Source organism: Pleurodeles waltl, chromosome 2_1 (assembly GCF_031143425.1).
Source record: "Pleurodeles waltl isolate 20211129_DDA chromosome 2_1, aPleWal1.hap1.20221129, whole genome shotgun sequence".
NCBI lineage: Eukaryota > Metazoa > Chordata > Amphibia > Caudata > Salamandridae > Pleurodeles > Pleurodeles waltl.
The window spans coordinates 684,056,419-684,083,272 of record NC_090438.1 but is presented as its reverse complement, the minus strand read 5'-3'; the positions used below and the strand labels follow the sequence as shown (position 1 = coordinate 684,083,272).

Here is a 26,854-nt window from a genome sequence, read left to right as displayed (position 1 = left end):
ATGCTGCTCGGCTCGCTTCCGCTGTTCCTCCTAGGGTCTAGAGGTCCTGGTGATGTCATTAGATCAGGCTTGCCATGGATGTTGCTCCAACGATTAAAGAAGACGCATGACACATACAGACTCCCTGCTTTGAAGATATGATGGAGTATGATGCACCTACTCATGTGCTGGCATTAAAAGATACATTGACTAGTGAATTAATTTATCAAATGATGGCAGTTAAACTGGTGTTGATTATTGAAGCCTGGTCAGTGAGTCCTGGACAAACAAGTGCTGAAACATAAAAATAATAGACCAGAATTGTAGAACAATAATGAGACTTCAGAAAAGTGCCCAATTAACTCTAAGAAAGAATTGCTGATGACAGACACTGTGAAAGAGCATTGGGGAGCGATGAAAGAAAACAGATGTATTGAATATTAAATATGTTGGTGAAAAAGGAATAATAACTTCTGAATCAGAGCATGCGTGAATGCTTGCCCGTATGACACTGAATGACTTTTGGCTTATAAATGCTCACAACAGATCCCCATTAGATCTATCTAAATTTAACGTGAAGAAGCAAGCCTGCTTCAATTCACCTTGTGCTTTGTACATTTAGTGGTCATATACGTCATAATTCTGACTGCAAATGTTATCAAATGGTGACACTGATCATTCTTGTATAATCAGTTAAATTAAACTCGGAGGTGTTTCCAGCACGTATGTTCTGTTTGAATGAGTAAAAGTTAAAGGCTTGGCATTGCTTACTAGGAACAAAATACAGACCTGTTTCTAGTTGTTAGAGCTTTCAAAAGACCCTGAGTCTTAGTGACCTGAGTTGAAGCAAGATATTGTTAGTATAGTTTTTGTTTTTAAATATGATCGATGTTTTAGTCATTAGAAGTTCATAAAATGCACACTTTGCAGATGAGCTGGGGACAGGAAGGGTTGGTCTGAGGGCCAGATTTTCAGGCTGAAGCATACCCAATTCTCCTCCAATTAATTAATATTTTTGAGAACATTTATAAATATATGGTCCTTTGGTCGTAATCCCTTTGACATTTGTTTGGGTGGTGTGAGCTTTAAAGTGGATGTATTTGGGTCAGAACTTAATAAGAGCAGCTACCAGTTTCACATAGATGTCATTAAGGATCAAAGAGTTCACAGTTTAGAGAAGCCTTCAATTATGCTATGAAGTTTGTTAGCGATCTTTATCTATATTTCAGTGTCTGCGGCCTGACCTAGTTGGTTTAAAATAATAATACACATTATATAGCTGCATAAATATTTATTATTATCCATTATAGTTCTTTAGTTTTAGACGTCATTCTTGGCCTGAATCACAAAAATGTGTGAATCCCTGCATGTTCAGACTTAACTGGATAGTGCAAAGTGGAAATATACCACTTCTTAAAAAGCCCTGAGTTGCTCAAAGTGGAAGTGTAGGATTTTCACAAATTTCTTACATGTGCAGTTTGTGTGCCGTGGGAAATCTGCCTGCGGAGGATTTGTGAATTTGGTAAAAGGCACTAGAACATTGTTGTGTTTTTTTGGAAAACATTCTCCAAATGAAGGCTTCTCATCACCCATACGTCATGCAAAGATTAAGGTATTTCATGCACTTCCCCCCTTCCTACACTAGTTACACCTGGCTGTCTTAATTGAACCTTTAGAAGTGCTGAAAAGTGTGTAATTACATCAGTTTCATTGACCATCCCTCAGTGAGCACTCAGTGGATGTCACTTACCTGCTCATAACTGGCACCGTGACTCAGATTATTCTTTTAAGGAGTGCATTAGATTTTGCAGACAGAATGTTGCACTTTTTCTGTGTGTCTTAAGTGCACAAAACATGTGAAAATCAAAACATGTGAAAATCAAGCCATGTGATACTGGTCAATAATCATGGTGGCTGTTTCACAAAGGAAGAGGTTAAGACTGACCTAATTTTGTGGCCCTGGTTCGTCAGGACCTCCGCAACGCCACAGCCCGAATCACGGAGGCAGAATCAAGGATTCCACAGTGGAAATGGACATGACTGCCCTAAAGACACAAGTATCTGGGTTATCAGCCCGCATGTCGGAGGTCTACCGGAGAGCCAAAGATGCTGAGAAAAGGTCCAGGCGCAACAATCGACACATCGTGGGCCTTCCGGAGAACTCAGCAACATCATCCTTGGCCTCATTCTTGGAGGACTGGTTCCGCTCTTGTGTGCCGGCGGACCGCCTCACCCCATGGTTTCCGATTGAATGGGCCCACAGGGCTCTGCAGTCCCAGCCCCCACCGGGCTCCCCGCCCAGGCCCGTGATTCTCCGTCTCTTCAATTTCAAAGACAGGGATGCTGTGCTGCAGGAGGCGCTTCAGGGGAGATCTCTTCTGGAATGGGGTGAAGGTCCTCCTCTTTCCCGGCTATACCAGGGACGTACAGCTGCAACGTCACTCCTTTCTTGAAGTGAAGCACAAAATGAGAGCAATGGATATATCGTACAGTCTTCTATTTCTAACAAAGCTCCGAGTGGTACACAGAAACAAGACTCACTTCTTCAAGCATCCAACCACGGCGTGGACTTGGCTGACGGAAAAGGGGCCGCTTGGCCCACCCGGCGAGAGACAAAGGCTAACCCAAGACGGAGTGCTGCCAAACAGCCAGCAGAGGCAACCGTCTGGCCTTCACCATCGGACGCGCTCGAGGAGACGACCAGCAGGGACGTTATGTGGCCATCACTGGGAAGGTCGAAGGCATCACGGTCAATGTGGTTAGTGTCTATTCCCCGCCGACGATGGAACGTGGGACTCTTAAGGATCTAACCAAATTGCTCCTGGACCCACCCTCAGGACTTACCATACTGGGGGGGGATTTTAATGCAGTCCCAGACCCTGACTCGGACGTGACTGGCCTGCCCACGGCATACAGACAGGCCATGGCAGCAGGGCTTACAGGGTGGTTGTCTACTGCGGGTTTCTGCGATGCATGGCGCGTATGGCATCCGCAGCTTCGGCAATTTACACATACCTCCGGCGGCCCACAGCACGCAATCTAGAATTGACCTTGTGCTTCTGCCGAGCGCGGATTGCAGCTGCATCACCCATATTGAAATCTTGGCACGTGGAATTTCCGACCATGCGCCCCTTCGATTTACTGTGGGACCTACCAGTCTTCAATCCGTCCTATGTGGCAACTGAATGCATGGTATCTGGAGGATGGGTCCTACGTTGAACAGTTGCAGCAGTCACTACGTGAGTACTTTGTTCTTAATGAGGGGTCCGTGACATCCCCTGGAACCTTGTGGGCTGCAAGCAAGGCGGTCCTGCGGGGTATGGCTAGGGGCCTTGTACGAGCTCTGGAACGCTCCCAGACACGCAATATTGAGCAGTTAGAGGCACAGGCTGTGCGCTTAGAAGCTGAACAGGATGCACAACTCAGCAAAGGGGTAGCTAGGCAACTCCTATTGATCCGTGATCAATCTTTGGAAGCGGCAAAGTACCTTTGGCGGGCAACCACTGCCAGGGTTTATGGCTGGTGGGACAAAACCAGAAAGTTGCTATATTGGCTGGCGTCCCAACAACAAGCCTCTAGGATTATTCCCGAAATTTATAATAAACAGGGGGTCTGCGTATCTGGACCCGAAGACATAGCCAACGCTTTTGCCCAGTATTACCAGAAGCTTTATCAGGCATCGGCAGCGATCGTGCCTGACCGTGCCTGCTGGCTTCTGGAAGCCCCTTCTGAAGTTGCCCTTGATGGAGGTGCAGCACCTGGACAAACCTCTGTGTGGAAGCTGTCAGGGAGCCCGTCTCTGTGCTGGGGACGGGTAAGACTACAGGACCCGATGGGTTTCCCTCAGAATACTATAAGGTGTTACTGGGAGGATCTAGTGCCGCACCTTTCGGCGCTATTTACGGAGGTAGATCACCAGGGTTCTTTCCCGGTGGGACTGGACGCTGCCACCATTGTGGTGCTTCCTAAAACCCAGCCTCCATCACTGCATTGTGTTGACTACAGGCCGATATCTCTGATTAACAGTGAGGTAGAAATCTACGCCACTGTCCTCGCCACCCGTCTCAAGAGGGTACTGCCGCTGCTGATTCATCCTGACCAATGCAGGTTTATGGCCACTTGCGGTACACAACACTGTATCCGTCGATTGCACGTGGCCCTGGCCGAGCGCCACCGGCTGCCCCGGGACCTCACTCTCCTATTTATTGATTTTGAAAAGGCCTTTGACACGGTGGAGTGGGGGAGTTCTCTTGTTGGTACTTCAGCAGGTGAGTTTTGGGCCAAGGTTTTGCCACCTGGTCCGGGCTCTGTATGCCAACCCCACGGCGCGCGTGCAGGTCAATGGTGCCCGGTCTTCAATACTTGATGTCCGGCAGGGCTGCTCTTTGTCCCCCCCCCTTCTTTTTACTCTGGCTATCAAGCCGATGGCGCAGATGATCAGGACGGACCCATTGTACCGTGGCTGGAGATGGGGGTATTCCCGTGAGGTCAGGGTGGCCTTGTACGCAGATGATGTCCTGTTGTACATGGAAGAGCCCAGCATAACGGGCCCACGAAGACTCCACCTTCTACGATGTTAAGAAGAAGCATCAGGGCTCAGAATGAACCCAGCTAAATCAGTGTTGGTGCCCTTGGCGAGTTCACAAGACTGCTTTGATTGGCAGGATGTCATACACTTGCGCAGGCTTAGTTTTAAATACCTCAGTGTCTGGGTGACCCTTCTTCCCGAGCTTGCGTGAGCTAGGAACCTGGCCCCGCTCTTGGCCCGCACCAGGGTGGCAATCATTGCTGTTGAACGTGATGGGCCGTGTATCCCTGTACAAGATAATGGTTCTACCATGACTTTTATATGTGTTTCAGAACTTTCCACTCCTGATCGCGCGTTTGTGGTTCAGGGCTCTGGAGAACGCCACCACTTCATTCCTTTGGAGGGGGGGCGAGACATCGGGTGGCCGCACAGCACTGCCAGAGAGGAGTATATGACGGGGGTTTGGGTGTGACGGATCCCTATTTATATTACCTGGCAACCCAGCTCCTGGTGATTCATGACTGGTTTACTGGGCGGTGTGCTGACCTGGCCTATCAGGTAGAATTGGAGATGTTGGTTTTCCCCCGTATCCTTGATCTGCTTTATGGCGCGCCTCTCCCCCGAGACATGAAGTCAGTAACTAAAGTGGTCTTCCTGGCGTGGCGCGCAATGCTGTGCTGCGGCACACCCAATGGAAGGCTGTTGTCACCCATCAGACTCCGCTGTGGCAGGGGAGGTGGCTGAGCGAAACGGTGGCATTGGACAGGTTCGCTGAGTGGGATCTGCTGGGTATTTCACTAGTGGGAGATGTATGGAAAGGTGATGCAATAAAATCATTTCAGAAATTACAGGCTGATTTTCAACTGTCCCGGACACAGTTCTTTAAGTACCCTCAGCTCCGCCATGCTCTGGGTGCTCACCTGCCCACCGCTGGCCCTATGCCAGAATTCAGTCCACTTGAGGCCAATCTGCTCATGAGCAATCTAGGAGAGAAGGGCGTTTCCCAGATTTATAAAATGTTAGTTAATAATGCCCCGGGCAGTTTAGACTCGAATAGGAATAAATGGGAGTCATGGGTGGGGGAGTTAGAGGAGACTGAATGGAGGGAGGCACTGATGGCACATAGAGTGCTGGCGGTGTCGGCGAGGCTTTGCGCGGTGCAATTTTACTATTTACATAGGGCATATTTAACGCCTAACAGGTTGCATCGGGCGGGGCTTCGCCCCACGGCTCAATGTCCACGATGCGCAGGGGAACCAGCTGATTTTTTTCATATGGTGTAGTCCTGTCCGCTTTTGCAGGTATATTGGGGTAAGGTAATACACAAACTGAACATAGTTCTGGGGCAGGAGCAGCAGATGTCCGCCAAACTAGTGTTGTTGGGTGTGATGGAAGAAATGAGGGGCTCACGAGCGAGCCGTGCCTTTGTGAGTACGGCCCTGTTGGTTGCAAAGAGAGACATTGCAGCCGCCTGGAACTCGTCTACGGGCCCGTCCCTCAAAAAATGGAGACAGGGAGTGGACTGGTGCGCAAATAAAGAAAAACTGGTCTATGAATTTTGGGGTTGCCCCGGAAACATGAGAAGGTATGGGGAGGATGGCTAGGTCTGCTGCTGTAAACCAACAGGGTGGTCGTGGCTCCCACTGTTATGTTAAGAAAGGGATTGAAGTCTGTCGCATGGATTGGTTTAATGTCAATGTTATTTGGACTTGGACCTCATCGTACTTACCTGTGCAAGCTGTATTGAGCTTTATTTCTCCACTTGTTTTCCCCTTCTCTTTTTCAAAACAATAAAAATCTGTTTATTAAAAAAAAAAGACTGGCCTAATTTACCAGTGCTACTTCAGGGTTGCAATCCACACCATGAAAATATTTACTTACTAATGCACTTCACTGGAATATTAATATATGGCATAAAGTCTGCTCGCTGGGATTGGGAGCAGTTCTTGAGTGAGAGTGCCTTGCATAGAAGATGAGCCGCCTCAAACCTCTGAGTTTGTGGGTATCCACAAATGCTTCAAGGCCCATTCCAACCCTTGAAACTGTGATTTATTTACTTCTGACAATACAGGAGCAGACCTCTATCCACAGTGGGAATGGAGTAGGCAATCCAACAAAACTGATGGGGTACACAGCTAGGGGCTTCTCCACAGGGAGGAAGTGTTTTCCTTGTGCATAAAAAAGGTTAATCTGTGCAAATTGACTTTTGCTGAACATTTTCACGTGTAAGCACACAGCATGTACATTTACAAGTGTAAATGCTTACGTCTGTCACTGCTCCTGGAATCTTTTGGGAATTTCCCAAAAAAGTAAAAATCTACTAAAAACATAAGTGTGACTCTAGGGTGGAAGAAATGTTTTATTGTCTTCTGATGGATCTGAAAATATTGAAATATAATAACCCTAGATTTGTAATGGCTCAATTAAAAATCACTTTCCAAAAAGATGGAAACAAATTCAGAGTTGTGGGACAGGTGTGGGTCAGGGGCAGTGGTGTAGGATATTTGAAACATGACGCAGGTTTGTGCAAGAAGCACAGTAGAGCCACAGCAAAGGGCACTTCCGGAACACAGCGAATGGATGAGAGATCATTCTCAGTGCATTTCAGCCGGACCATCAGTTGAGGTTCACAGTGGGGTGGTGCAGGATGTGGAAACACCCACACTGGTGTGGGCCATCAAAATAAGTCTTAGACTGGTCAGTGATGAGAGCAGGGTGACATTTTAGAAAGTACATTTCAGCACTCCTAGAATGTGTAGAAAAAATAAGCAAAGTACAAAGGAAAACCACATACCAAGGGTATCCCGTGTTAAAAAAGAAAAACGGACAGGTTCTGACATTGACATTTCTGGAAAAACGGATTAGCCTCGCGAGTTTCAGTCAGTTGAAAATGAGGATATTTGACATAAATCCAGAAACACAGTACTGAAGCTAACATTTATTAAATTACTACTTTTCAGAACCTGAAGTGTTAGGGTACTGATTAAACCGATAAGTGAAAGAAACACAAGTCATTATAGAAAGCAGTACTAATATCATTAGCTTTAATTAGATGTTAGTATAAGAAGCCCACGCCGAGGGATTAGATGTAGTCAGCAGCTGCACTCTGCATGGAGATTAGATTAGTGTTGAATTTAAGATAGAAAGGCACAAGCGAGATTGTATTTAGTGGTGTGGTTTGGTTGCTGCAATGGGAATCAAGCAGTGAATTAGGAATCTGTTTTGGATACTATTTTGAACTCTGAAACAGGCCGAGGGGTGTGCATCTGGAGTTAGAACATTGCACACAAGTTGTCAGCATTAATAAAAACAAAATCTCTGCAGTGAGTTTTTTTACAACACTTACGATTCCCTATTCGAATGAATATTGGGAAGAGGAATGGAGGGGCTTTGTTTCCGTTCCTCATCTCTTTTTTTCAACGGAGGCAGAGATGCCATTCCCTCGTCGTTTGACAGCCTAGTTATTCACCTTCTTAATACCAAGCACCCAAAATATTCTTTCTCTTTTCATTGTTGGTTTTGTGCTTCTAGAGAAATCCTCCCTCATACTCTTTTGCAGCAGTTTGGCATTGTGCTGCCTATGGAAATAAACAAGCATGCCTCTGCTTGCCTGTGTGCTCCAGAAATAGGGAAATGTGATCTACCCAGGGGGAAACTTCCATTTAAAAAAACATGGCTACCAGACTCAAATTGCGGCCTAATTAGTAGGAGTCAAGAAAGCAATCTTCTACATGGCTTAAGAAATGTTTTCTCGTGCAATAGCTCTCTATTAGTGTATACATGTAAAATCGAGGGTAAAACCACTATCTTCAAGTTGTTGATGATGCACAAAAATATAAATGCACAAAAAGCTTTTACAGTGAGCACTGGCACTCATTTTTTGGGAATGGGAACTTATTTATCATCATCAGACTTTCACCCAGAGCAACCGACAGAGAAGTAGCAAAAGGAGGAGGAATTAGTAAGGCAAAGATAGGAAAACAGTGGCAAAGAGAGAAAGATGAGATGAGAAGGAACCTCCAAGAGTGATCTAAGGAGACAGCAAGTATATAATGAAAGAAAGAGGCATGAGGTGGAATCAAGGCCAGGTAGTCTTAATATTTGGCATATTGCTTTCCATGCAACATTCATCAGGCACGTGGCTAAAAGTAAGTGACGCACCTTGTAAAGATTTATTGAAAGGCCATCATTGGGCCCCTGCACTCTGCTACATGGTTTCCTTTAGGAAAGAAATCCGGTCAATCGCTTTGTCATAAAAATTGGAGTAGGGTAACTCCAATAGGAAGATGAAACCATCAGAGATTATAATTTGCTCCCTGGCACACAAAAAACGTATTTAAAGCAGACTTTTAGAGAACGCCTGGTTTATTAAATGATCACAAATTATCAATTCTGTGGAAGATTGCTGTTCTCCAGGTGAGATAATATTAAGTAAAGGCTTGTGATCAGTTCATAACCGAAATGTACCCTATAAATGGTTGATGGCCCTTACACATGCCAAATCGTCCTTCTCTAATATTGCATCCTTGCTTTCTGTTCGGCATAATGTCCAGAAGCAAATGCAACATTCCACTCAGTTTTATTTATGTAAAAAATGAAGCAAACTTTACAAGCTTATTTATTTCATGCCTTAGTTAATTAAAAACATACATGAATAACTATACTTTAAAACAGTAATAGACAGTGCACCGATTAAAATGTTTCAATCAAGCTAAGTAAAAGCTACAACAGTATGACACGCAATAAAAGTGCATTGTGCGTTTTCAGCAGCAGCGCTAACAGGGGAGATACAGCTGCGTTTTTCACCACCAGACATTAACATGAAGCCGGTACCCTGAGAACTGAGGTACTTGTAAAGTCTCAAGAGCCAAATTCAGGCCCTTTCATTTGTTTACCATGCTAATAGTTGGTTTTAATCAACTAATAAACTTATTTATGTTAGTGATTAACATGATCAACATTCTTAAGACCTGCTTTTAGGAGCTAACTATGGCCTGTTACCTGGGCACGCAGCACGGTATAGAAAGTGCAGTGCGGGATTAGTGGGTGTTTTGTGCAAACCTCACCATAGCTAAGTGTGCAGGACCGCTGTGTGTAAGCCTGAGCGCTAAGCATGGATGTTTTGTACAAAGCTCACCATAGCTATGTTTGCTAGACCGCTATGTGTAAGCCTACGTCGGGGGTACTTTGTTACAAAGGCCTTCTCCTTCCATAGGCTGCTAAGGGTCAGGGCTATAAGCAGCTAATATTACCTAGGTCTGGTCTGTCTGAGTGTTCAAGGTGACGAATACAAACACCTACAGGAGTGGCATGCCCGATTGACCTGAGGATGAGCAGCAAAGAACCAAACAAGCGGCGGCGGGGCTAATGCTTAGTTAAGAAACGGAGGGAGAACTCCAAAGATCCCTGTTCTCCCATTAAAATTAACCAGGTAGGTGACCATTCATTGCGAGCTCTTATCGATCGCTGGCTTTCAGTGTTGTCAGTTTCCTTCCATCCTTGATAAAATATCTCACAAAACGGCGGTTTCATTGAACATCCATGGGTGCAAAGCAAGATAAAAGCACCCTACTAAAAGTCGTGATTCTTCTTTGGTTGAAGAGTGGCCGTAACTCTGCTTTCCTCTCTACTGTTAGTTCCTTGCAAATGCGTATCCGGTGGACTAGATCTTGTTTGCCCTTCCCGCACAACTGACAGGTTTTGCCAAGTTTTGACTTTGTCGAAATTTTTTTGTTGGGGCCCTGACAATGGCTTCTTCAACAGAATCCAAAGCTGTTTGCTGATGATCATCCAACAAAAAAGTAGATTTTTGGGTAGCAATTCTTAGTGGGTCAATTAACTGCAATATTTAGTACAAACGTACTATATTATTAACACAAACCCAAAAAAGGATAGTTTTTTCTTCAAGGAGGCAGTATACAGAGGGACTTGAGTCATCATTATCCCTAGCACTGTTTGCACTCCTAGCGCCCAAAGTCATGTACTTTAATTCGGAACATTCACTGCCTAAATTCATACTCTTGACTACTTTCGGCTACTCTTCCTCTGTGAACCTCTTGATGAACTCTGCCAAAGTGTTCTTTTCTACAACAACTCCTACAGTCCGTTTATATAGCAGGGCAACCTTTGAATGAAGCAGCATAATAAGAACTGTCTTAACAATAGCATCTGTTTTCTTCACCATTTTTTACTTCGCAATACATTTAAAAACACTGCATGGTAACCACACAAATAACATGTCTTATTTTTCTTCCTTTACCCAATTCACGGCTGTTCAGTAGGAATAGGTGGCTATCCATTACACTGCCTTATACTGGTGAAGCATCTGGTGGAGCAAATTGCATGTCAAATTTATCAAATAAAGACAGAAATAATTTAATATAATATGCATTACATTAGTGATGTCAATGTCAAGAATGTCCCAATTTTTAAACAGTAACATATTGACTAATCTTGATGGTGTATCAATATCCATACTTACAAAAGATGCGTATAAACTAACAATCTACTTATAGAGTATACCATATTGTTTTTCATACATGCATGTTCCAAATATATGCTTGTGATGAAGGCATTCGGGAAGACATCTAGTTACTGTAAAACTCATCACCACTGTTACAACAAAAAAAAAACTGAAATCTTGTAAAAATTCTATTGTAATGAAGCACTGTGAATTGAAGATGTTTAATTCACCATGTATGTCGTTTTTTATTTTTTAGTAGCACTTGTTTTTCTTTCTAAATTACCATTTACAATCCAGGTCTAGAAAATAATTATTGTCATGTCATCTTCTCAGAACTAGACACTTGTTTAATGTAAAAGATTGTATTAATACCATGGTGTTTTTGAACGATTAAACACCTTGTTTGCTGCATAGATCGATCAGCTAGACCTCCTTCCGGAGTGCGGCATCCTTTCTGAGCTCAGAGAGGGTAACCCGGACCTGGAAGAAGATGAGGAGGATCTCGTGTTTGCACTGATGGACTATTCTCAACATTCCACCCTGGAGAGCACGGACCACGGACCACAGCTCCAGACTGCTGAGTTGCTGCAGCATCAGAAACAGGTGAGGAGAAGGACATGCTGCAAAGTACAAAAGATGGATATGACAGAGGGTTGTTTAGGCCTTTTATAGAAAATAGCAGTTTGAAAGTACATTGAGATGTAAAATGCTCAGGAAGTCACCTTGTTTTTAGTATCCATTTGGGTGTTTCCTCCAGGGCGATGTTAGAAACACGTGAACATGTTATAATTGTAACACTGCATGGTCTCAAGCTACATCTCGCAAATGACACAGCAGGTCCTGAAATTCACTGGTCTAATCCATAGAGAAAGCATTTTTGTCACACTCTATTTATAGTATGCAAGTACCTCTTTCTCGCTTAACATATTTCCTGCGATAGGATTAGCACAACTTCCAATTTGTTTTCTTTTGCCAGAACTGTGAGGTAATTGAGGCAGCGCAGATACTTTGCTGGATAGATCTCGAAGGCACATCTTTTAGTAGTTTCGGTCGTTAATTAAAAAGTACAACAGGTGTCATCTGTCTTGTTTTCATCAGCACTCAGAAGTATCCAACAAGTTACAAACTCATTGATACATATAATCTTTTCACAATTGATAACAGGGAGCTAGAGAAACCATCAAGATGTTAGAGACCATGAAAGGACAACTTATTCCCGTTGGCGATATAATGGTAAATGAAGTGCCGCGTGGGTGTCCCCTAGCATGAAGTGCCGACGGATACCACAGTCTCTGTGGGGGGATGAGGGCTCCCCGAGTCACAAATAGGTAGGCACGGACTTCCCTCTGTATCTACATACAGTGTGAGCTTGTTTGCTTCTGTACATGTGTGGAGCAGGTCACTGTCCCTTGACCACCATCCTTAGTGTTTGTGTGTATCAAGTCTTTGTAAGTGTAATCCCACTAGCAAGCCTGAGAAGACTCCAGTCATACATCATTGCACCTCTGTGAAGAACTGCCCCAGAGTGGCAGGCGTAAATCAAGCACACGCTAGCGCCACCGTAAAACTACTTTGTTATGGCATGAAATTGAAGAATTGCACTATTTGCAGGCTGGTTCGTGTTAGGCACAATCTGGATTTTTTTTCCACTCTGAAAAATATGCTCCTTATTTAAAAAAAAAAAAAATACTAGCGCTATTAAAAATTACATTTCCAAGGAGGACTGTGAATATCATATGGTAGTGTATTTTAAATAATGTCAGGGTTATGTGTTGCTGAACCGTTTATTTACTTGAAATCCTAATGAGGACTTGATTAAAGAAAACATTGTGAGATGTCTGACTTAAGTAGACTGTAACTTCTTTGTAAAGCAGATTATGTGCTAGGCATGCTAGAAATGTGATTTGAACGGCGGGGGGGGGGGTGTAAATGGTTTGCATTCTTTAAAGAAAAATCTACTGTTTTTAAGCAGTTTGCATTCAAATCAATGCACATTTCATGCACGATGTTCAGATCACCCCTTCTACGCTAGTGTTGCTGCTTGCTCAGACCTCACACAAAGACACCAGAATACTACTGCATTCAGGAGACACTCTGAATTACTCATGGTGCACTCCGAGCTCTCGCATTCCATCCTACAGCAGTGCCCTTCCCCCACCCTTTCTTCACTTCTCCCTTCGCTTTCATTTCTTGAGCTCAGCGAAAGTATAAACAAGAGAACAGGCATTACTGCTGATGGATGAAAGGGATATTACATCAGGGGCGGAGCTCAGCTGTGAATTGCATCATGGTTGCAGCTGACTCAAGTTCCAAAACTCAGTGGTCCACAAAGAAAGTTTCCGAGGAAAAAAAAAAACCATCAGTTACAATGTGAAGGTATGCTCTTTGATTTTGAGCCAACAAATGCAATCGCTCATTAACCTTAACTGAAATGTAACAATTAAAGAAATGCATTCATTGTAAGCATTCATTGAGCTCCGATTCAGTAACAATATTTCTTTTAACTTTAAAAAGGCGCGCCTCATAAGCATGAAATCACTCTCTGAAACTCTGGCTCCTACTTTAAGGCAGTGCTTTACTATATAAAGCCCTCATTTCAACATCCTGATGTACAAAACAGGAGGGCCCCAGAAGGGCTTGAATTTCATTAGAGACTGAAAGCTGGGACCGTTTTTGCTTTTTTTGCTTGGTAGCCTTCAGGGTATCAAGCCTTTTGTCTGTCTGCACTTAGGATGAGCACAAAGTGGGATCCTCTTTAGAGGCAAAAACACACACTATAAGCCCTACTTGTTCGTAAGATCAACAGTAATAGTGATGTAAACTGAAATTGTCTCTTTCCTGCAAAATATTCTTAAAGGAGCCATCCACAGGAAAGAGCTCCTCATGCCAAATCCGGAATCCATGGAAAAAGGATTATAGTATGTCCACTTGATGATTACTTGTTGGGGGTTTGAGCCTCACAATTTTATGGATGGCTCTTTTAAACATCACATTCAGTGGTGGTAAGTCTTGTTTCAAGGAACTTGAACTGCTTTTCACCCCGTATGGAGAGATGGTGAGGAGAACACATTAAAACAGAATTTTCAGAAAAGAAAAGGGGAGCCAAGAGGGACACGGATTGGGGCGCACTCCACCCACTATATTAGTACAACACACCACAGTGAGATTTATCTTCTCGGACACCATTTTGTCCACAATCATCCCAACTGTACTGGACCAAATTGAATAGATGCTGGGGATGAGATCTAACTTCTAACGATATTGAGAAGATTTTGATGTGGGTATGGATTTGAGCCACTCTCCAGTGTTCAAAAAAATCTTCATCTTGTTTGAGATGTGTGTTGCATTAACCGAATATCCAGACACAGATGAAATAGTATAAATCTACCAATTTTTATGACTTATGTCCCATCCTATCAGTTTTTCTATCTTATCTTGGAGTTATCTGTCCAGCCTACATGTTTTATAGCTGTTCTTACACTGTCTTGCCCAGTAAACCAGATATTCACCCTTTTTTTCTATTTTGCGAGCTTTCCATACACGAGGATCTCATGAAGGGATGGGTACATGCATAGGTAGGCACTAAACCAGAACATCTCCTAATTTCAGATATTCATAGTTATGCTGCAAAGAAGACTAGTAGTGGCTTCTTACAGTGAATATATTTTTATCGCGCAGTATGCCACGTGGAAAACAGTAAACAAGGATGGTTTCCTCAAGTGATAAAATACACAGCAATAGACAAACTATCCAAAATAAAGCAAGCTAGTTATAAAAATTAGCACTGTCCAATATGGAAGCATTCCAAAGTGTTTTAAACAATCCAAATCTGTACACAGTTAAATAATGTAAACAGGACTTAAATAATTCACCACTACAATAAACAAAGTGCAATAGGAGGCTCTGACAGTGTGGGATGGACACAGGCAAAGCCAAAAGAGACACACAATACCCAGGACTGAGCTACCACTTTTTTATGATGTAAGATATTAATTATGCCTTACTCCTAGAGGTCCGAGGCAGTAAGTAAATTTGATGGTTGACTTCATTTACCATCAAAGTGTCAGAGGGACTTGGTACAAAAAACTGAGTGGAGAAAGCCACCAATGTGAACTCCTCTGCAATGTACTCTAGCTTGATACTGTGAGAGTAATGCATTCTTAGCAATAGCGTCCTATAAGCAGTTGATAGTAATAATAAGCATTACTGGCCTATGTGTGTCTGTGGCCCATTGCTTGTGGGTAAGCATTTGTGCTTTTTCTACATTAGGTGTTAAAGTTGCAGAGTTATGATTCTAACCTCTAAATGTTGATTGTCTTTCTTTGGTAAAGAAGAAAGGTACAGGTTCAATTGATAAATGCTGATTTGGGCACAACCTAAAGTGTTGCCAAATTCTGCGGTTGCAGGTCAGGCTCTCCCTATTTTTTAATTTCTACATTTCTTTGCAGTGCTGTTTCCTATTGCCATCCATCTTTTCTTCTGACAACCGCTCAAGCAATAGTCTCCATCTATGTCCAGTTATCAGCTCCAATCCATCTGGCCCAGGTTAACAGCCCCTAACTCCTCTGACATTGCAGAGGGTAGGCACTGTGATTCTAAAAAGATGCAACATGGGACAACGTGGTGCATCACAATTTGATTCACCTGCCTTTGCTTCAGTATAGAACTTGGAAGAGGATGGGGAAGATTTCACATGTAGGCACTTAGCAGTTAGTACATTAATTAAACCACATCTGCCAAAGGATGTGGGACTTTTCACATACCTTACCTACAGGCCACACTCTTTATACATTCCTGGAAAGACTTTCTACACAAATAACTACATTACACACAATTTGCTTTCATATATTTCACTGTGGTGTCTCAGAATTGGTAAAAAGACTTCCACAAGATGAATGAAAATAACTTGTTAAATTGTTTTGCTGCTTTTGTGGCTTCAGCCCAGATCAGGGTGTGGACTGTAGGCAACGTCTTTGAATCAAAGAAATGTTTATGCTGCTTTTTATTCTTTTGAGTTTAATAAAGTCAGTGCCATCAATTTATCTGATATTAGCAACTGTAAATAAAGCACTAAGAGGCAAATGAGTGTGATGTATGCATTATAAATGTCTTTTGTAGGGAGTTTGTCTTGGCCCACTAAAACACACGATCATCCACCCAATCTTCAAACAACAACCAACTTACTTGCAGATCCTTGCAAAATACTGGCCAATCTCGAACCTCTCTCTTACTTGGTCTTCAGTAGCTGTGTGCGCCCACTGGTGACAGGAGGGGCTAATCCTGAGTCTTTGCCCTTCCTGACCATCTGGCCTTCAGACTCTCTGTACTGAACTAAAAGAAAGTAATTTGGAAATTATTTTCAAGACTCAACTCACATTCCTCTTTTCCTAAATGGTCTTTTGATATGGCTCATGAGAGAGCAGATTATGAGACACTTTACATATTGCTTTATCATGTAGTCCAGGATCCTGAAGGAACTTGACAGGCTATAAAAAATTGCAAAACGAGGCTACCTGAAGGTTCAAGAACCCAGTGCCTAATTTGAGCCAGTGATTGCAGGTGAGGCCCAGCAGCACTAATTTTTGGGTACCAGCAAATGTTTTTCTTCACCAAACTTTGATCCTGAGCAAGAGGGAGAAATCACAGGAAAGAAGGATGAAGAGAAATATGGAAAACATTTGACAAAGGGAGAAAGCAGGAAGGAAATTGAATCTGCAAGAGTGAGATATAAAGACAGGTAATGTGTGGTTATGTTATGAACATTTATAGAGCGCATAGCTACCCAAAGGCCTCCCAGCGCTATACAGAAAAACCTTTGAATATACAACTTTGAGACGCAAACTAAAATAACCATGTTTTTGATAGCCGCCGGAACGACAGTTCGTGACTGGTTTGATGTAGATTCAGTGGAAATTAATTCCACAGTCTAACTCCAAGATAAGATATTGATCTTCCTCCCCATTTGGCCTTTTGTATTGGGGGAATGACAGTTCGGGTCGTGGAGGATGATATAAGATGTCTGGTAGGTTTGTAAAAAGAGGCCAGGGTTTGCAATGTTGGTGGACCTTTGTCATATATCGCTTTGTGAATGGAACGTAAAGATTTAAATTGTATCCGTTGCTCCAAAGAAAGCCATTGCAAGGTTGATAAAGCTGATCTGGACGATTCATGCCTGGGTAGATTGAAGAGAAGACGGGCAGCAGTGTTCTGCACCACCTGCAATTTCTTCACAACGTATTTTGGTGCAACAAGAAACAGGGCATTCCCATAGTCAGGCCAAGATATTATTAAGGCCTGTATGATAAGCCTCTTTGCAATGAACAGAAGTATTTTGAAAATCTTTCTAAGAAGTCTGAGTATGCCAAAACAGGAGGAGGATATTTTTTTCGCTTGATGATCCATGGTCAACCATGGATCAAACCATACTCCCAGACTCTTAATGCTTTCTTTGGGCAATGGAAGATCTTCTAATGGTTGTAAAACTGGGGAGGTTAAGTTTGGTTTTGCCTGGTGACCCAGAAACATAACCTCTGTCTTGTCCCCGTTCAACTTAAGTCTACAGCTGGGCATCCATTTGGAAATTGCCTGTAGACAAGGAATGAGCTGAGAATTGGTTGAGTTCTGATCGGTAGAAAAGGATACCACAAGCTGAGTGTCATCTGCTTATGACACTACAGAGAGTCCATAGGGCACCACTACTTTTGCCAGAGGGGCCATATAGATATGAAATAATGTAGGGCTCAAAGAAGAGCCCTGAGGCACACCCCACTTACTCTTAAAACAGCTTGAATAAATAGAACAGTCCAAAACTTGAAATGATCTTGCTTCCAAGAATGAGGCAAACCAACTCAGGAAATTGCCTGAGACTCAACTTTCCCTCATTCTCTGGAGTAAAATATTGTGCTCCACCATGTCAAAGGTGGCACTAAGATCTAGAAGCATGATTGCCGAAACCAAGCCCTGATCTACACGTTTCCTAACTTCTTCAGTGACTGCGATTAATGCAGATTCCGTACTAGGTAATGGTCTGAAGCCCATCTGAGACGGATGGAGAATGTTATTTTCCTCCCAAAAACTCAATAGGTGAGTATTAACATGTTTTTCAAGTACTTTGGCAAGGGCTGGCAGCATAGAGATTGGTCTATAATTAGCAGGGATAAGAGGATCCAGGTTGGGCTTCTTGAGCAACGGCTACACAATTGCATGTTTCCATTGTGGAGGAATGGTGTCGACTGATGATGACATGTTCAGATGGATGTGATGGATTGAAGAGTCATGAGATGAAATCAAGACTTCCCAGCCTTGGTATTTGGCATGCAGATCTTCAGCAGCACTCCGACTTCTGAATAAAACTTTGGACCCCAGCATTTATTTTAAGAATTAGGCAGTGCCTGGACCGCAACAAACAGTCACATTGAAACCAGCATTTAAAGCCCTTGACTGACTCTCAGTAGAAGCGAGGATTAAGTTTAGTCCTCTGCATTGTCCACTGATCATACTAGGTTATACATTCAACACATTTGCAATCTGTAGTTGCCTGCTATTTGACAACCATTAATCTTTGTCCCTTGACTGCAAACTTTGCCACTGAATGATTCTTCGAACAAGAGAAATACAGAAGCAGATCTTTGGCCGCCTCAGGATATAGAATGGTCTGAATCCAACCCTAAGAGCTAAACCAAACTACATGTGGTTCAGAAAATCTTTGAAAACAGAACTTTTCTAAAGTGCCTACGCCTGGGCTGCCTGGGCAGCAAAATGGTCATAACCTAAGAACGTTAGACACCATTCATCTTTAAGAATCAGATGCTTATGACCCAGACAAACACCCACTTTCTATTCAAGACTTTTAGCACTCTGAAGCCATGTAAATAGGACAAGCATTTAAAACATCCTCATAAATAAGTACACAATGTACATCATTTTTGTTATTAAAGGCACAACTGTGATTTTACTTAATAAGCAATCTGAGGTGTAATGTGCAGGGTCAGACAGGAACAGAAAATAGGCCTGGGGACCAAAATAAAATGATCCCCCATTAACAGATCCAGTCGCTCAAACTTTGGCACACATTTGCAAATCGTGGCACGTCTGACCTTATAGAGGCACACACACTGTTCCAGTGTTTAGCACAGTATGGAAGACTACATGGATCTGAGCTTGCTGCAGGCAATGTTTGTTTTAATATTAGATAAGTTAATAGTGAAACCAGACAAACAGACATAAAACAGGCCCACAAGTAGCCAAAAAGCAGCCCGAACATTGACCTGTCAGACCAGCCCCTCGGCCATTGCCAGATTGCCCTATATGTCAGTCCAACCCTGGTAATGGGTACACCTTTTTTGTGGTAGTGGGCACAGCATGATCCGCACAGAATGTGTCTCATTAACTTTGGCATAGCAAACCTTGGGAGAAGATGTATGGTTTCATTTCACAAAGTTGACATAGTGACTTTCGTGATTAGATGGCCTCTTAGCGGACATCCCTGCCATTCAGCTCATAAAAAATCCCATCCTTGAAATAATCATTTTCTGTTCGATTAATCTCAGTTTAAAGTGACATCTGTGGAAAATAAAATGGCATATCGTTCATTTTTATATGTGTTATGCAGGGCGCTGAAAAGGCGTTTAAAGCTAATGTAGAAAAGAAAAATGAGCCCTTGAAAGCAGTCATGCCATTCACAACTGCTGATGCAAGCAGATACTTCTGCTGCATGTTGGCGTGACTTCTCAAGGGAACAAAAGGGACCTGAGGTAAAGGCAAAGGTGATGTTATTAATCTCAGTAGGCTCTGAGTATTCTGCAGAGTCCAACATTTCAGAAAATTTAAAATGATATTTACATACCCATGCATCTTTCAAGATTTATCAAATCTCGCTGTTGGCCACTCCTTTACGTGGTGGTCCTTAATAAACCAGCATGAACCATAAACCATTGGTTCAGGTTAGTTTAAGAAATTATGCTTTCTCCCCTCTCTGCATTACCAGTTAGGATAATTTGGCAGGGGATGACTACAGGTCTACAGATCAGCCATCCAGAAGGCAGTTCCACTTCATGTCAGAATTGAAACACACTTCCAAAGTTTGGTAAGCCTAATACACTCCTCTTCTGTGGCATCAGTATATTATACATAGCGTTATTTTAACGTCCTCCCCCACTGTCCTGAACAAACAGCTCCATTAGTCTGTTTCAACCGTCCCTTGACTTGCCAGGTGACAGTGATGCCCCATCCCCTGCTTTCTGCATGACCTGGATGATGGGACTTCTTAAGGCTTTATCAACGTACGCTCTAAAAACATACTGAGGACATATTATAGGGTCAGCAGCCATACATTCATTCAGGCTCTTGTCCTGTCTCACCTCAGACCAGGTGATTCTTTTCCATGTCTTGCTCAAGCCGTTGGGTGGCAACCCTCATACACCTCTGTATAAAATCATAATCGAGTACAAACAATGGAAAATGACGTTTGCCAATGCATGACAGAGGTTTGTTGTTGTTTCTGAAGAAATAGTAAAGAATGAGTAATATCTCCGTTTTTTAAAACAGTGAAACTGAATGAATTATATAAAGGCAATACAAGGCATAATTCATACATAGGAAAGGTGAAAAAGCAAAGAGAAAGGATGGCAAGAAAGAAAATACGGGACAAAATAAAAAAGAAAAGCTTAGAAAGTAGAGACAAACATGCTGTTAGGAGTAATAAATATCACAATATGCATTAAATATCCAATTAGAATGAAATACAAATTATTGAAGTAATACTAAGAACCATATGTTAAAACAAGATGGCTATGTCTTTGAAAATATAGAGTTATTAATAACAGCATTATAACATAAATAATTGGTATGGGGCGGTAATTTCTTTTTTTTTTTTTTTTTTAATGTTTAAATTTGTGTGACAAATAATTTTTGAATATTAATGATTTTTCTAGTGAGGATAGTCTTAGCTAATTAATAATGTTGCACTTAAACCGATTTTGTTTGAAGGTTTAGAAATGTGTTTATTAATATAGTTTAGATATGATAAATTTTTGTTGAGACACAATTTTATTAAAATGGATTCTGTTTCTGGTGTTCTCCATCTTGCTTCTGCTCATTATTCCTCCCAATCAATTTCCCCCTGCGTGTCTTCTCTCCCCACAGTTTTTGCAGATAACAGAACACTGATGCAATTGGTTAGTTTCCTTAGAGCACATGTAGTGTGACTGAAACTTTCTTCGTGTTCCCAAATTATAATCCTGAAGGAAATTTCCGCTGAAAATTCTGATTTGGGCTTGCTAGCACACTAATGAATGAGTCTTTCTCTGAAAATGTTTCATATTATTTTGTACATCTCTGGTCTGTGTTACTGTGAAAGCAAACAGAAGATGTCCTCTGCCTTTCAAATGGGCTAGTTTTCTCATATTTTGTATGACGATCATAATTCTGATTTGTGCAATATGTGTTCTCATTATTCATGCCATGCCAAAACTGCACATTTTGCTCATTACCCGTGCACAAATTGTGCATAAAAACGCTGGTCTTGGAAGTGAGCCAGAGACTTTATTTTCTCCATGGGACTATGATTATTTATCTGATTGAGAGATGTCCTGTTTCCATTAGGGATCCTATCTTAATGACTTTTTCAGTTGCGGCGGGGTAAGGGGCGGCACGTGGGGAAAACATTAAATAAAAAAATAAAAACGTACCTGACTCCCCACCGCTGCTCTGCTCTTCTGAATCCACTTGCAAGCACAGGTTCTCAGCCTGCCCTGCGGGAAATCCTAACACTGCTCACATGCTGCTGGCAGCATGAAAGCAGCGTTAGGATTGTCTGGAGCGCCCTGGCTTTGCGCTCCCAGGCATACTGGGAGCCTGGGCCTGCTGTCTCTAACCCGGCATCCCAGTGCAGGTGAGAGTCTGAGTACTGGGACCAGTGGGATCCATTCTGGATGGCCACTGCTTTAGCATGGCAAGTGAATACAGCTTTCCCGTACAATAGAAGTGCATTGCCTTCATTCCTGCAGTTGGAATTTCGGAGATCCAGACATTACTATGAGGGGGACAGAGAGGGGTATATATTTTGAAATTTAATGAGACAATTGTTTGCAAAGAGCTGCTGATTAGTTCTTCTGTTGCACTGCCATTTGGTAGACCACATGAGTGAGGGGTGGGACTGCAGTTTGTTGTTCAAGGTGAAGACGTTTCGAGGAAGGGCCTGCCCTTTTTTCACTCTCTGATTACTGCTTCAGGAAGTATGATGACAGCCAGGTACAGGGACCCTACACTTTACTTTGCCCCTGTTTTGGATTCTTCTGCTTGGGACCAGACCATTGCTGCCTTCTGTGAGAGCCATCCAATTGGACAAAGGCTGTGTCTGGAGAACAGCCAGAAAATTAGATTTGAAAGTGAACCACCTCAAACCTGTTCCAAAACCTTTGACAGTGGACCACATCCCCTGTCTGGAAAATGTGTAAATTTAGGATCCAAAATCACCTTACTTTGTCCAGTTCCACGTCCTTCGTGACCATGAAATGTGGTGCTTGAAGGATTGCTGTGTGACCAGGGTTTGTGTCTGCATGACAGCCCATCTTCCAGAGGTGAAGGGACATCACCTAAAGTGCTTACTTTCTTGTGGAGGTGCTGACTGCCTAGAAACCTCCCTGCCTGATGAGAGGGGAAGGAGTGTGGCTGGCCCTGTAGTACGAGCGACTGCCCAGGAGCCCAGCATGTTCCTAGCATGGGAAATAACGAGAAGGCGAGAGACTACAGATTGAAATGCCAGGAACAACTCGTTTGTGGAATAGGTCTCTCTGAATGATTCTTATTCTCAGGACTTATAAAAGTACTAAGCATTTTGTGTGTTCAGCAATCCACTGTAATTGAGAGATGGCAGTACTGCTGCCGACATTTTGGAGTTGGAACACTATGTTGCTGCTGAGGTGTGAGCCCTGAGCGGCCTGGAGTCCACAACTCTGGAAGATATGCAGAAGGTCAAGATCATCCTGGAGACCATACCTGCCAACCCAATATGCTAGGAAGTACCATGCTTCCAAAGACCAGAGCTGCGAATTGAAACACAACACTGAAATCTCCCAGCTATCAAATTTCATTCTGACTGCAGCCGTGGCCCCTATAGTTTAGGGGCTGCAGCAGCAGGGACTGCTGCACATGTGCATTTCACTCTATCCCGAACTACAAGATAAGAATGTAAGGCACCATGTGCCTTAAAACTGTAACTGGAAATTGAGGTCTGCAGAATGAAAGTAAGACTTTTACCAAGTAACGCAATAGAGGAAGGCAAACTGAACGGTCTGGGGGAGATGTGAGTGAACTGCATCTGTCCCTAATCAGTTCATAGTCCAGATTAGCATGCCAGGATTTACGGATGTTGAGAAATCCATTAGTAGGGGAAGGACATCGAACTGTGTAGCACCACTATTAAGATAGGAACAGAATTACATCCCTGTGTCCTATTCCCTTAATAGAGCCGTATGTTTTTACTTTATGCTGTGGGGCTAAATTACTTTCATTTAACTCTTACGTTGGACACTGGGCTGGACAATAGATTATTTTGTCTGTTGGTTTACTATTGAGTTCTGAGCCCTTGCCAGCCAGAGTAACTCCTAGAGAATAGCCTGCTCACCCTCTATAGCCTGAGAGTCAAGTGCAGAAATGGTGCACTTGGCCTAGTTTATAGAGGTCTAATAGAATGGATCCTCAGGACATCAGTGGCAAAATACCTCATTAGCCATATTTGAACCCCAGTCGCCCATCTGCTCTGTGGTTCCCTCAATGAATCTGACAGTTATAATTTCTTGTTGTCTGCTAAATGTTTATATCAAGGTGCATATGTTCTAGAAAGCTTCATCACTAGACAGTAGTTTTCACCATCAATGGCTGTTTTGTAAATGGTAACACTTGTTTTTACTGCTTCTTGATTCGGTTCTGTTTTTTTGACTAGTCTGCTATTTAGATGTTTGCAAATAGGCAATAGTGTATTCCACGCTTCTCATGTTCTGCATCACATCATTTTGCCATCTTTGATTTTCATAAAGGGATTCCTCTGTAATTTCTTACTTGTAGGAGGGGTGTGCCATTATACTGTAGGTGCGCATCTTGCATCTTTGTTTCTTTGTTTTCAAGTTCCACTGCTTGATTAAAAGCATGGAAGGATGAGCATGTGGATGTTTTAGGGCTGGCCAGTGGTAGCAGACTGTACCCTAATCTTTTCTTTGGCACTCTGGACACTTCCCTTACTGCCATGGCCTTTGATGTCTTGAAATCAAAGTTAGGAACGAGAAGTATGGAGCTCTAAGAAACATGTTTCCCTTTTAGTTCTCGCCCGAGACGGTGCATGCAGTGTCGCTTGTAAAAACATTTTGTTAGCTTAAAGGGGGCTTGCATGAATTGGATGGCCGTATCTCACCCCCCCACTTCCTGCTCCACGTTGTTAATATCTTAACATTATTTAGTCCTGGCTCCTTGATATACCTCCATTTAAAAACAAAAACAAAAAAATAATTGTAGTCCAGAGATTTTCATTTTGATTTGGGTTTTTGTATCATTGGAAAATAACTTAGCTTGGGTTGATTTTTTTTTTTTTTTTTTTTTTTTTTTTTCTGGATGACTTTTTTAAACATGGCAGATGGCTTGCAGTGATGATGTAGTATTTCAGGAACCATGGGACCTATAAACTTCATTTTGGTGTCAAAACATAAGTTTTGGGGGTAAAGTAGTCTTAGAGGCAGAAAATAACTCCTCAGAGCAACTCTTCCACCATTTTTCCAAAATGGTGGCTCTACAATGATGTGTTTTTACCATCATATTGGTAATTTATTTTAATATTTTTTGTTTTAGGTTTTCCGTTGACTCAAATTCATAAACGTGAGCGAAGCAGGTGGTAGCAGAAGATTTTTACCTCCTGACAGTCTTGCTAACTCCAAAATCTGAGGACTCCTTTAACAAAGAAAAATGCCATATTCCAAACTAATCCGAAAGGAAAGCTTATGTCAACTGCGGTTGGACAGAAGAGAGTTCGAGATACTACAGAAATGCAGCAAGATGAAGTTGACAAAAGATTGAAACTGATGGGTGAAGAAGATAAAATATTTTATCTTCATAACAACAAAAAGTGCAACAAGACATATACAGAGAATAAAAGCCTGGAAAGCAATTGTCAAAAATAGCAGAAACCAGTGAATCACAAGAAGAATGAGTCTTCTGAGAAACGACGACAACCAAACCCAGTGCCCATCGACTTAGAAGATTGATGGTTACTCCTCGTCCACCTCCAACAACTGATCAGAAAGAAGAGAATTTTAAATGTGTTATCTATGGTTTAGCCAGAACAAGGGCCAAAGGGATTGACAAAACAACAAAGTACAGAGTATGTGAATCTCAAAGGGCACTTACACATATAGTGCGAGGCACTCCTATATCCTTAGCCTAGAGCTCTTTTTTTTATTTTATTTTTTTATACAGAGTCTCTAATGTTATCACCCTTTCTACTCCGTAATGCTCAAATTCCTAAAATTTGGCCAGGATGGTCTCACTCACGCAATGTGACATGCTTCATTATTGGCCACCTTGTCCCACCCTGGTAAGGTGATACTACCAGGGCGGACTCAACCTCAGGTGGTGCTATCTTGAGGGAGTTCTTAGAAATGATCTGACTGGACAAGGAACATAAATCCAGATGTGAGTTAAAAAAAAAAAAAAAAAAAATAAGGATAAACCACAGAAAGTCCTTTTTTTTTTTTTTTTTCTTTTTTTTTTTTTAGGTTGGTATTCTTGATTATTAAAATGACTCCATCAATGTGTTAACTACGGGGTTCTAATGCCCACTTTGTACCCCTATGTGTATTGCCTCAATGGGCAAACATGTTCTTATCTGCAGCTACTTTCTTCCAAGATTAAGTTTTCAGCCGTGTAGCTGATCTAAATAGAGAGGTATATGTATTTGCAGCAGATTTGTATGCTCACCCGAACTGCTTGCATGCATACATTCGAAAATATGAATGTACAATGAGTTCTCAGCAGCAAGGTAACCACCAGCCTTCAGTTAAGTTTGCACTCTTTGAAAGAGCAAATTACGTTTTAAAGTACTTAAGTGCTGGCTATGGGTTTGCACTCTGTAAGATCAGAGAAATAATGGTCAACATTGATGAAACTGTATTGATTCATAATAACAAAATTAAGATTTTTCTGGTGAGAATGTACAATGACAGAATTCATTTTTGTCAGTCTAACAAAAAGAATGAGCCACTTATGGTGTTCTCAGCTGATTTGACTCCTGGAGTTCTTGCTGGCAAAATAAGATCACAGGATGCAGTAAAATCAGCTGGAACGATTGGAAGAAACATATTTAAAGATTTCTTGGACTTAATGCCAGATTTTGTGATGCCCCAGAGCTCAGCAAATCATGGGAGTCAACAGGAATGCCTGATGTTGTCTTAACATTTTTTTACATCATTGTTTAATATCAGTAAAGCAGAACTGTTAAAAACTAAAGTTCTTGAGTTTGGAACAGAAGCCGACAACATTGATGATGGCTTTGAAGATATAAGCGTAGAAGTGGAAGACAATCCCATGATCCGACAGGAGTATGCCGTGCAAATGTACAGTCTTCTCCAGATCATGTTTTATGAATTTCATCACTGCAAAAAGAAAACTCTGCTACACATGAGGACTGCCCACGCAATCTATGACAAATGCAAAAGTAAAGGGCTAATCACTTCAATGAATATGAATGTGGTATCAACAAGTTATAATGGCATAGTATGGAGCAGGAACTTGTCAGCCGCTTGTGCTGCAAAATCTTGTAAATCTGACAGCACACCACTTTCAAGTCACTTTACCACGAAAGGATTTACAAATGCTGCTCTTGATAATTTCGATTTTGA

At 42.3% G+C, this 26,854-nt stretch overlaps 1 protein-coding gene across 5 annotated transcripts in view; it reads left to right on the top strand.

Annotated features, from left to right (window-relative positions):
* Nucleotides 1-26,854, top strand: part of MTCL1 (microtubule crosslinking factor 1) — a 459,063-nt gene that overhangs the window by 334,916 nt on the left and 97,293 nt on the right. For all 5 annotated transcript variants that reach the window (XM_069216701.1, XM_069216685.1, XM_069216678.1 and 2 more), the window contains exon 9: nucleotides 11,385-11,573. In XM_069216701.1, the coding sequence (XP_069072802.1) occupies nucleotides 11,385-11,573 (189 nt within the window). The remainder of the gene's footprint in view (nucleotides 1-11,384; nucleotides 11,574-26,854) is intronic.